At 36.6% G+C, this 10,363-nt stretch overlaps 1 protein-coding gene across 1 annotated transcript in view; it reads left to right on the forward strand.

The window, feature by feature from the left end:
- The window catches only part of CDH6 (cadherin 6), a 150,745-nt gene that overhangs the window by 124,930 nt on the left and 15,452 nt on the right, over window positions 1-10,363 (forward strand). The window contains exons 6-8 of the mRNA XM_006148495.3: window positions 546-733; window positions 3,037-3,290; window positions 10,106-10,242. Coding sequence (XP_006148557.1) covers window positions 546-733; window positions 3,037-3,290; window positions 10,106-10,242 — 579 coding nt within the window. The remainder of the gene's footprint in view (window positions 1-545; window positions 734-3,036; window positions 3,291-10,105; window positions 10,243-10,363) is intronic.

Here is a 10,363-nt window from a genome sequence, read left to right on the forward strand (position 1 = left end):
CCTACAGTTCTCCATCTTGTCAAGAAAACTAAATTGCTATGTGTGGGACTTGAAACCTGGTCCGCCATGTGAGTTTTGGCCTCCTCCCCACAGTGTTTAGCTGCTGCCCTGTGGGCTGGCCCCAGAAAGAATATGTAGTAGTCTTTTAAAGAATACATTGTAATTGGCTTAAGTTGAAGTTCCGGCTAAACTCCTCTCTATTCCACCTGGTAGATGACAGTAATAGAGGGTTTTGGAACCTTCTGTGCCCTTTACTAGCAGTTCACTCTCACAATTACACCATAAACTTCAAAGGCTGTTTGCAGGACAAGAAAACTATTCTCCATTTGTGAGGAGACAGGTCATGAAATAGAAGAAATATTGTTAACAATAATGAAAGTGAAGACATAAGGAGATGAGGGCACCATTAGTTATTTTGAAGAAAGCACAAATCTGCCTGCATTCGTGGTAATGTCTTAAAGGGCCATTAGAGACTGGGTTTTATTTTTATGATGACAGAGTATGCCTAGTCTGTGTTTGACTTACACCTATTTACTGATTAATAGGCACATACCAGTTTAAAACCCCAGAATCTTCTCCACCGGGTACACCAATTGGCAGGATCAAAGCTAGCGATGCCGACGTGGGAGAGAATGCAGAAATTGAGTACAGCATCACAGATGGTGAGGGGCTGGACATGTTTGATGTCATCACTGACCAGGAAACCCAGGAGGGGATTATAACTGTCAAAAAGGTAACATTGCTGCTCAAGTACCACGCGAGTGAATACATTCATATTCTCTGTTTCCCAGGTTACCGGGGTAATTACATCTCACATAGATTCTTATTTTCCTAAGGATTTTTTTAAAGACTTATTTTATTTGACTTTATTTTTTATTTACTTATTTATTTATTTATTCATTTATTTTTGATCATAGAGGGACAGAATGAAAGAGAGAGGGAAGGTGAGAAAGCAAGCCGCCAGGTTTGGGACTCAAATGGCCATCAGCCATGTGGGAGTCAGGTGCTCTTAACTACCAAGCCACCTACCAACCCCTTACTAAGGAGTTTTTAAAAACATTCATTTTAATTACACTGAGATCTCTTGGATTAGCTTTTAGGAGTACAAAATCATCTATGCATTCATTAAATAGATACTTTCAATACATTTTTGTTAAGAAACTCCTAAACAACTAAATAATGTAAGCAAATTATATACACAAAAATACATAAATAATATAATGAACATTTAATAACAGTGACAGATAGAGGTCACTATACAGATATAGGTCCCAGAAGTGCCACGGCACATCCAACAATTGGTGCTCAACTGAGTATCTTCCCGTAAAGGGAGGAAAGGAGAGAGAAGCAAGTCAACAGATGGATACCTACAATTGTACTCCATGCTTTGAAAGAAAAGAGTATTGCAATTAGTAATCAAGATGATCCAAATTAAGGAGAAAGCATCTATAATGACCATAAATTTAAATGAAGAGGCACAAATGTCCTTCAACCTCTTCAGCTACTTTCCAGAACACAACAGTGATAACACTTCCATGTTCCGAATTCCTATTTTTCGCCAGTGTTCTTTTTCATGCTTTTACTCCCTAAAAATGTCTAGCACTACAGAAAAGTATACGGAAGTGTAGCAAAAATTAAAAATCAGTAGAATGTGTGTTTAAGGCTAAAAATACACTAATTTTAGTTACATTTTTATGATTTCACTTTATCCTGTGTAGTGTATTATTTTCTCACTCCTCTAGCACAGTATTATGTTTGCTGGTCATATAAACACACATAGACATAAATAACAAGCAAACATTTTTTCCTCTTAAACTGTGGGTTACAAGTCTTCATATCTGAAAACACAATGAAGAATGTTTAAATGACACTCAGACCAATGTCTTCTACCGTAATATAATTAGAAAGCCCATTAGCGTGCATTAACCTTTTTAATTTTCTTGGTGCCTTATCAGATTTGAACCAAAATTTTGCCTCGCCAACTAAATCCCATTCACTAAGGTCTTGATTAATTGTGTTTCTAGTGAGCCTTGTCATAGTCTCATCTAAAACTAAAAGTCAGCAATAAGCATTTGGGTTCGCTGTGTCTCCAGAAGTAGAGATGCTTTCCCTAAAGACCTTTGTCAACAGTGATCATCACTTTTTGGGGGCAAATAGCTAGCCCAGTGTGCTTATCAGAATATCACTTGGAATATTTTATTACTGCATGCAAAAAAAAAAAAAAAAGATCATCTATTTTATCTGAGTAAAGAGGAAGAAATGACAATGCAAACTTGCAGTTCTGAATTCTGGCTGCACCTAAGAATCCCCAGAAGTGTCTAATAGTGTAGATATTTTGGTTTAATGATTCAGGGTGATGTGCAGGTATTGACAAGTTTTAAACACTCCTCACTTGCAATTAAATACAGATGTGAAAACATCTGTCATAGGATAACCTACTGCATAGCTACCAACTTGCCTCTGACAGATCCCTTTAGTCAAATATGATTGTTTTTACGGGAACAGGAATTGAGCTGTAATGAACTCCTGCTTCTGGGTCCCCTTCCTGCCAGGATGACATCTTGCACCTGAGCAAAATGTGTCTCCATGCCACAATCCACCCCCAGCTTCAGCCAGCCAGGGTCATGAGTGTATGCATCACCATGCCCAGGAAGAACTCAGGATGTGAACCCAGGAACTCCCCCCATGATAGCAGCATCACCACCATGGCTGGTCTGGCACCCACTTTCAGTCCACCACCATGGCTGGTCTGGCACCCACTTTCAGTCATGGTTTTAGCCCACATTTTTATCAGGACTGCATGACATCTGAATTCCTTCACAGACTTTATAATAGGTTCCCTCCTGCTGGTCTAGGTTTGGGGAAAAATGTAATTACACATTATCTTTACCGCCTTTGCCCAGTATTACACTATTGTGTAGTGATTTCTGTAAGCAATATGACCACATCCTTTTGTGATTTGCACTAAAAATGGTTCATGTCTTGTTTTTTTTTTGTGCCTTGGTTGCTTTAAAAGATGTCCCTTTTCCCCTCAAGCTCCTGGACTTTGAAAAGAAGAAAGTGTACACCCTCAAAGTGGAAGCCTCCAACCCTCACGTTGAACCCCGATTTCTCTACTTGGGTCCATTCAAAGACTCAGCCACAGTTAGAATTGTGGTGGAGGATGTAGACGAGCCTCCTGTCTTCAGCAAACTGGCCTACATTCTACAAATAAGAGAAGATGCTCAGATAAACACAACAATAGGTGCGGTCACAGCCCAAGATCCAGATGCCGCCCGGAACCCCGTCAAGTAAGCACATTTCTGCCACTTGTCTCTTTCATAAGCTTCAGTTGATTTATATTCAAATATCCACCTGCATGTTAGAAAATATGAATATCTTCTTTTTCCTTCCAGACAGTTGTGTTTTCCTGAAAAACTACTCTAAACAGCACCTTTAACGCTCCTTGCTCACTGCATAAATATTATTTTAGCAACAGTATAAACCTAAAAATCCTCACATTTGAATGAAAAACATAAAATGAACTATAAAGTGTTTACTGCTGAAATAGAAATAATACAAGGTGATGCAGCTGAATGGCCTGGGATTATTTTTTTAAGATTTAAGCTGCTTTTAAGTTTAAGATTTGTCAAAGAGTGGTGTGAAGAAAGCATCATGATTTTTTTTAACAGACCAGGCACTGGGTTTGAAAGAGGTTTTTCAAGTGTGGAAGAACCTATCCTTTAACACTTAGAGGCAGAATTATGCTCCATATGGATGCATAAATTTTCCCCTTGCAGATGTAGATAAAAACAAGAACTGTTTCATGATGTATGTCTGTGAAATCCTGTGGAAATTAATAAAGCAGAATCCAAATTTATCCTGTGTAAGCAAGCTCTATTTTCCTGTACTTTCCTAACACCTTAGTTGTAAATCACATTGCAAGAAAGCCTCGTTGCTCTTTGGGACCACCAATGCTTCAGTATGTTAAAATCTTATCCTGAGAACACGGGAGCCCCCCAGCCTCTAGCCTTTAGCCGACAGCTTAGCTGACTAAATGAGAAAAGTGTTAAACTAGAATATCATCGTTTAAATTCCTCCCCATAAATAAAGTAAGCAGATTGAAGCACTAGAGGAACTCTTGTGAGTGAGTCTAATTCTTTTTTTATTTTTTAAATTTTGCCAGAGAGCGCGCGCACTCACCAGAGGGAGACCTAGAAAGGGAAAGTGAGAAACTACCCCCTCCATGAGGAATGGGCACGCACACACACACACACACACACACACGCCGGGCATATTTTTCAAGCTGCCAGGTCCAGGACTCTTACTGCACAGTTGGCTATGTAGGATCCAGCCACCTTTACTACCATGCCGCCAGCTGACCCTTGAGTCCAGTTCTGATCAGGGCACCTGCTATGTGCCAGGCATGTTGTAGGCACTAGGGAATGCAGCTGACAACTAGAGTAAGCCCTGATCTTATGGAATGTATGTATTAATTGGGGCAGACAGGATAAATAAGTAAATAGCCAGGGGAAAATAAATTTCTAAGCAATAAAAACAGTATAGAAGCAAAGAGAAACTGGGGTACTATTTTACTTATATATTTAGTTATGTATTAGATTTTGCCATTGGGATTTATCATACTACACATTAGAATATCTATAAGACACATTGAATTGAACTATGGTCAATTCTTAGTAGCCACATCTGAGCTCTGAGCTCCATAAATCAAGTGTTTCTCCATATACATTTTAAGTTTATTTTATCTGAGAAAAAGAAAGAGAATGAAGTACCCCTCCCCCAACAGGGTCCTCATGCCTAATCTCATCAACCAGCATGGATCATGCATACATGCATGCATGCCCAGCAATGTACAGAGAGGTTCCAGGATGTGAACCCAGGACCTTCCCATGTGAGTCTAGTTGTATTACCACTGTGCCACCACCTGGTCCCTCTATATACATCCAATATTATTAATAAGAAAAACGAATGATGGCTTTCACTTAGATAGCACAGATAATTTAAGTACTTTCACAGTTCTCTCACTTAGCGTTTATTCTAACTGCATAAGGGAAAAAATCTTAGCAAGTCAGTGTCAGGTCCAAATTAAAAGTGTTAATGCTAGAAGTTTACAAATATGAGCTTCTGTTACCTCTTTGTTAAATCAACATGTTTTTAATTGAAAGAGATAATGTCTTCTGGGAATTTAGGCTCTATTTATATGTCTGAATTATATTTTATAGCAAATACCATTTTTACCCGCTGCATTTATTTTATGTTTTATGAAAGGAAGTACTTAGCTTGTCAGACTAGGTTGGTTGTCAGCTAATTTTAAAGTGTTTTGGTATCAGCCTTTCCATGATACATATGGATTTGATATATAGATATAGATTTAAGGCTAGAAATACACATAGATAGCTTGGTATATAAATACATACTTCAATGATTCCTTTTATAAAAATAAAATTCATTCTTATATTAGAAAGTATATTAGTACATAGTTTTGGGTTATTTGAGACATAAATATTGAACAACTAGGTGCTATACAATATGTTAGGTGCACATTTACTACTAGAAACATCAACCTGGGACCAGCAGGTGGCATGGTGGTTGAGGTGCTAGATACTTCCGCATGACTGATCATGGTTCAAGTCCTGACCTGGTGGCTTGCTTAATCACTTTCTCTCTCTCTCTCTCACTCTCTCTCTCTCTCTCTCTCTCTCTCTCTCCCCTCTCTCTGTATGTGTCTCTGGTCAAATTAAAATAAATGAATGAATAAATAAAAATTTTAAAAAAACATGGTCCCCCATTGATTTATCATTATGCGGACACAACTGTTGAACTGTTTAATCACATAAAATATTTTTTTTCCAACAACTGTATCCCCTGGCCCTTTGATTTGCATGAGAGGATGTTATAATATATCACCATAAATAGGGATTATGAAAAATTTACATGCAAACATCTCCCTTCCTGGTCCACAAATCTTCTTGACTTGAGGATACATTAGATGACAAATTATTTAATACAAGAATAAAATGAAGTTTTGGGGTAGAACGGGGAGCTGCCTAGAATAGTTATCTGCTATAATCATAATGGGGCTGATTACCTATTCTTCATCAGTGATGATTACAATTAATGTAACCGGACAGTAAATCTCCTTAATATTACTTCCGAAATAAAAACAACAAACTGGTAAGGCTTTGTTTGCAAGCGTCATCCCTAAACAATATAGGCATTGTAGGTTTCCTATTAATTTTTAAATCTGCCAATAAAAGGAAAAAAATGACAATTTTGGTATTTCCTAAATACTTTCTCTTTCAAACCAAAAACTGTCTTCAACTAAAAATTTTCACTTGTTACCTTTTATCTCAAGGCTCAATGGGAAAATATGATTACTAATAAAACTTAAAACTAAAAGAGATACAGAACTAAAAATGATTACTGCTGTATAAAATTGTAACAGTTTATAAAGGCAGTAAGCAGTGTTTTTAAGCTTGACATTTTTCAAGAGAGAAAAAAATGCTTGTTGATAATTATTAAATTTCTTACAAAGTCTATGAATATTGAAATTTCCTCTTTGGTAATTAACTGTGTGCTATAAATATTTATCACTCTCAAATTAAAAATGAAGAAAGATGATCAAGTAAGTTTAATGTTGTTGTCTGAATTCTTAATAAATGTTGATTCATGACTACGCAAAAACAATAGCTGTTTCATCTGTTTCAACTCTTTTGATAATTAAAAACACTAGTTTATACAAACTGAAAGTAAAATTCCAACCTAACTTGACATATGTACCCATTGTGAACTTCTTTTATTCCCTTTAAAATCAAGTTTAAATAGCTTACAAATAATTGAATTTCTATTTCATTTCTACATCCACTACATAACAAAAAAAAAAACTTTATCAAGATAAAATATATTAAAAAAAAAGATAAAATATATTGTTTATTATAAACCAAAATAATTTATTGAAATGGAATCTTGGACATGATGTGATGTACTGTTGCAAATTAGTAACAATTTTTCTTAGAGCACTTATAACAATTCCGCATATGCCTGACTAGTTAAGTAGTTTACTTAAATTATATTTCTACTGAACTGACATTTTTGCATCTCATATTATAAGTTTCAAGAGTCCAGCTGAAATAGGTAGTATTTTTTCCTAATGGCCTCAAAATATCAACTTTTTTCACAGTTTTCTCTCTAATGCCCCCTCCTTATTCATAAACATACACACATACTTTGTCCCCTTACATAGCTATTTTAAAAACTGGTAATAAATTTATAAATAAGATAACAGTTCTCAAAGCCTGCTAGTTTTCCATCAATTTCAGGGTTGAAAACTCTGTCCTTCCTTGGTTTCTAAGATGCCACTCTTGGTGTCCTTTAAATTTATACAAATGCTCTTCTTTAAAGATTTACCAAGTTTCTAGTCTGTTCCAGGTACCTTTCTAGTCCTTGTGAATCTCTGGTGTCCAAGTGTTCTTTAAGTGATTCTGTCCTTATGTTTATTCTAGTTCATTCCATTGCTAATAACAAAAAATACCTGAGTCTTGGTAGTTTTTTTAAAATAGAGGTTTAATTCAGATCACAATCTGGAGGTGTAAGATCTAGGGGTTACATGTGTCTACATTTCAGCATGGTGGAGGGCAGGAATACATGCACCTGTGTCCATGTCTCTCTACCTTATTCCCTCTCCTTGAAAACCCACAAGGAGCCAGTCATGGGCCTCTCTCATAACCTTCATCCTAATCTATTCCTGAAAGTCCTATCTCTCAACACCATCTTTAGATTAAGTTTTCACCTTCTTACCCCCTTCACCACCAAATTTCAACACATATATGTTTTAAAAACATTCAAACCCTGGTAACATTTTTCTCCCTTTACTGGACATTCTCTCCCTAGACAATTAAACAGAAAATCTAGGTTGTCAGTCCAGATCTTTATCTTGAACTTCAGACTACCTACCTCCTCCTAGACTTTCCTCAGGCACCTCAACCTCAATGTATCAAAACTGAAACTTACAATCTTCCCCAAATCCTGCTCATCATTTCTCTGCAGTTTGTAACATGGAATGATCTTTGTTAAACCTGATTTAGACTGTGACACTTCTCTGCTTAGAACCCTTTGGTAGTTTCACACTGCATTTAAAAAAAAAAAAAAAAAACATACCAGCTCCTTACTATGGCCAGACCTCCCCTCTGCAGTCTAGACTCTAGATCTCTACCCCAATCTCATCTCCTATCTTCCTCTCCTGCCTCACTAACCTCAGCCACACCAGTCATCTTTTGCTTCTTTCAAAAGAACAATTTTTAAAATAAAACAGATAATAGATTGTCAGGCTCTTATCTGAGGGAGAGTTTGCAAATATATTCTTCCATTCTGAGGGTTGTCTCTGCACTCTAATTATTGTTTCTTTTGCTGTGCAGAACCTTTTTAACTTGATGTAATCCCACTTGTCTATTTTGGAGAGTATTGCCTGTGCTCTGGGTGTCTTATTTAAGAAGTCTTTGCCTACTCTGATGTCTCCAAGAGTTTCCCCTGTGTTTTCCACCAGTAGTTTTATAGTTTGAGGCTTTATGTTTAGATCTTTGATCCATTTTTAGTTGATTTTTGCTAATGGTGAGAGATAGAGGTCCAGTTTTATTTTTCTGCAGGTGGGACATCCAGTTTTCCCAGCACCATTTACTGAAGCTATTTTCTTTTCCCCACTGGATTATCTTGTGCCCTTTTTCAAAAATCAGTCGGTTGTACATTCGGGGGTTTATTTGCAAACTCTCCCTCAGATAAGGAACTGATAAGCAAAATATACAGGAAACTCAAGCAATTAGCCCACAAAAAAAAATTAGTATAATTAGAAGATGGGTAAATGAGCTGAACAGACAACTCTTCAAGGAAGACATATGGACAGTTAAAAACATATATGGAAAAAAAAATACTCAGCATTCCTTATCATAAGGGAGATGCAAATCCAAATCACAATGAGATACCACCTAATGCCAATCAGAATGGCTAAGTGCTGGCAAGACTGCAGTGAAAAGAGAACTCTCATATACTGTTGGTGGGAATGTAAATTGGTCCAGCCACTGTGGAGAATGATATGGAGGTTCCTCAAAGACCAACAAATAGAACTACAATGTGATCCAGCAATTCCACTCCTGGGTATCTACTCAAAGGATAAGCTTTTCAACTGAGTTGAAAAAAGACTTAAACATCTGTGTCTATTGCAGCATTATTCACAACTGCTAAAACATGTAGTCAACCCAAATGTCCAAGAACAGATAAATGGATTGAAAAAGTGTGTGAATATACACTATAGAATACTACTCAGCCATAAAAACACAATGGCCACTGGCACTTGATCAAAAGTGGATGAAATAGAAGATTTAATACAAAGCTAAGAAAATCAGATTATGAAAGAAAGGCATTGTATGTCCCCACTTAATATATACTGAATGTTAATGCTCTATGGCAGAAACTGAAAGATTGAAAGGTATAAAGACAACTGCGGATACTAGAGACAGTGTGGAAGGAGGATAGGGAATGGAAAATGAAAGGGGATATGGAAGAGATGGAATCAGAGGGAAACATAAAACAAAACATTAAACAGATACAAAAATGGAAAATTATCTGTTGATGATAATGTATATAGTAATATCTTTTAAAAGACTAATATGCAGTGTATACATACTGGGAAAATGTATTTGTATGCTATAAAGGTATACAGTGATTGAATGTAAAAAAAAAAAGCATGAGAGAGAATAGATAAAATAAAAGATAAAACAGCTAATAGAAAAATATACGGTACCCTACAAATGCACACACATGCACACATACATTAAAGTTCCGAGGCTCTAAAAACCTGAGTTAAATAGATAACAGTTACTATATACCCTTGATCCAAATTACATATTAAGGGAAAAAATTAAGGATGAAACTCAAAATCATGCAACCTCTCTACATGTTTACTATTAAAGACCTCAGTGGTAAAGAACTATTTTCTTAGAATATTTTGCTTAATGTTCAGTCGTAGATATCCAAATATACTCTGGGAATAGTTTCGTGTGTGAGAACAGCAAGTGCAAAAACAGCCTTTCTAACTTCTACTCCGTATTTGCAGATACTCTGTTGATCGACACACAGATATGGACAGAATATTCAACATTGATTCTGGAAATGGTTCGATTTTTACATCGAAACTTCTTGACCGAGAAACACTGCTGTGGCACAACATTACAGTGATTGCAACAGAGATCAGTAAGTCCATCCTGGTACCACTGCTGTCCCCAGTTGATGGAGAGTTCCAACAGGCGCTTCTTACGCATGGCTGAAATACATCCTGAATGATGATTCCCCTAAATACAATATGTATCGAGGG

Source organism: Tupaia chinensis, unplaced genomic scaffold (genome assembly GCF_000334495.1).
Source record: "Tupaia chinensis unplaced genomic scaffold, TupChi_1.0 Scaffold000237_1, whole genome shotgun sequence".
Lineage (NCBI taxonomy): Eukaryota > Metazoa > Chordata > Mammalia > Scandentia > Tupaiidae > Tupaia > Tupaia belangeri.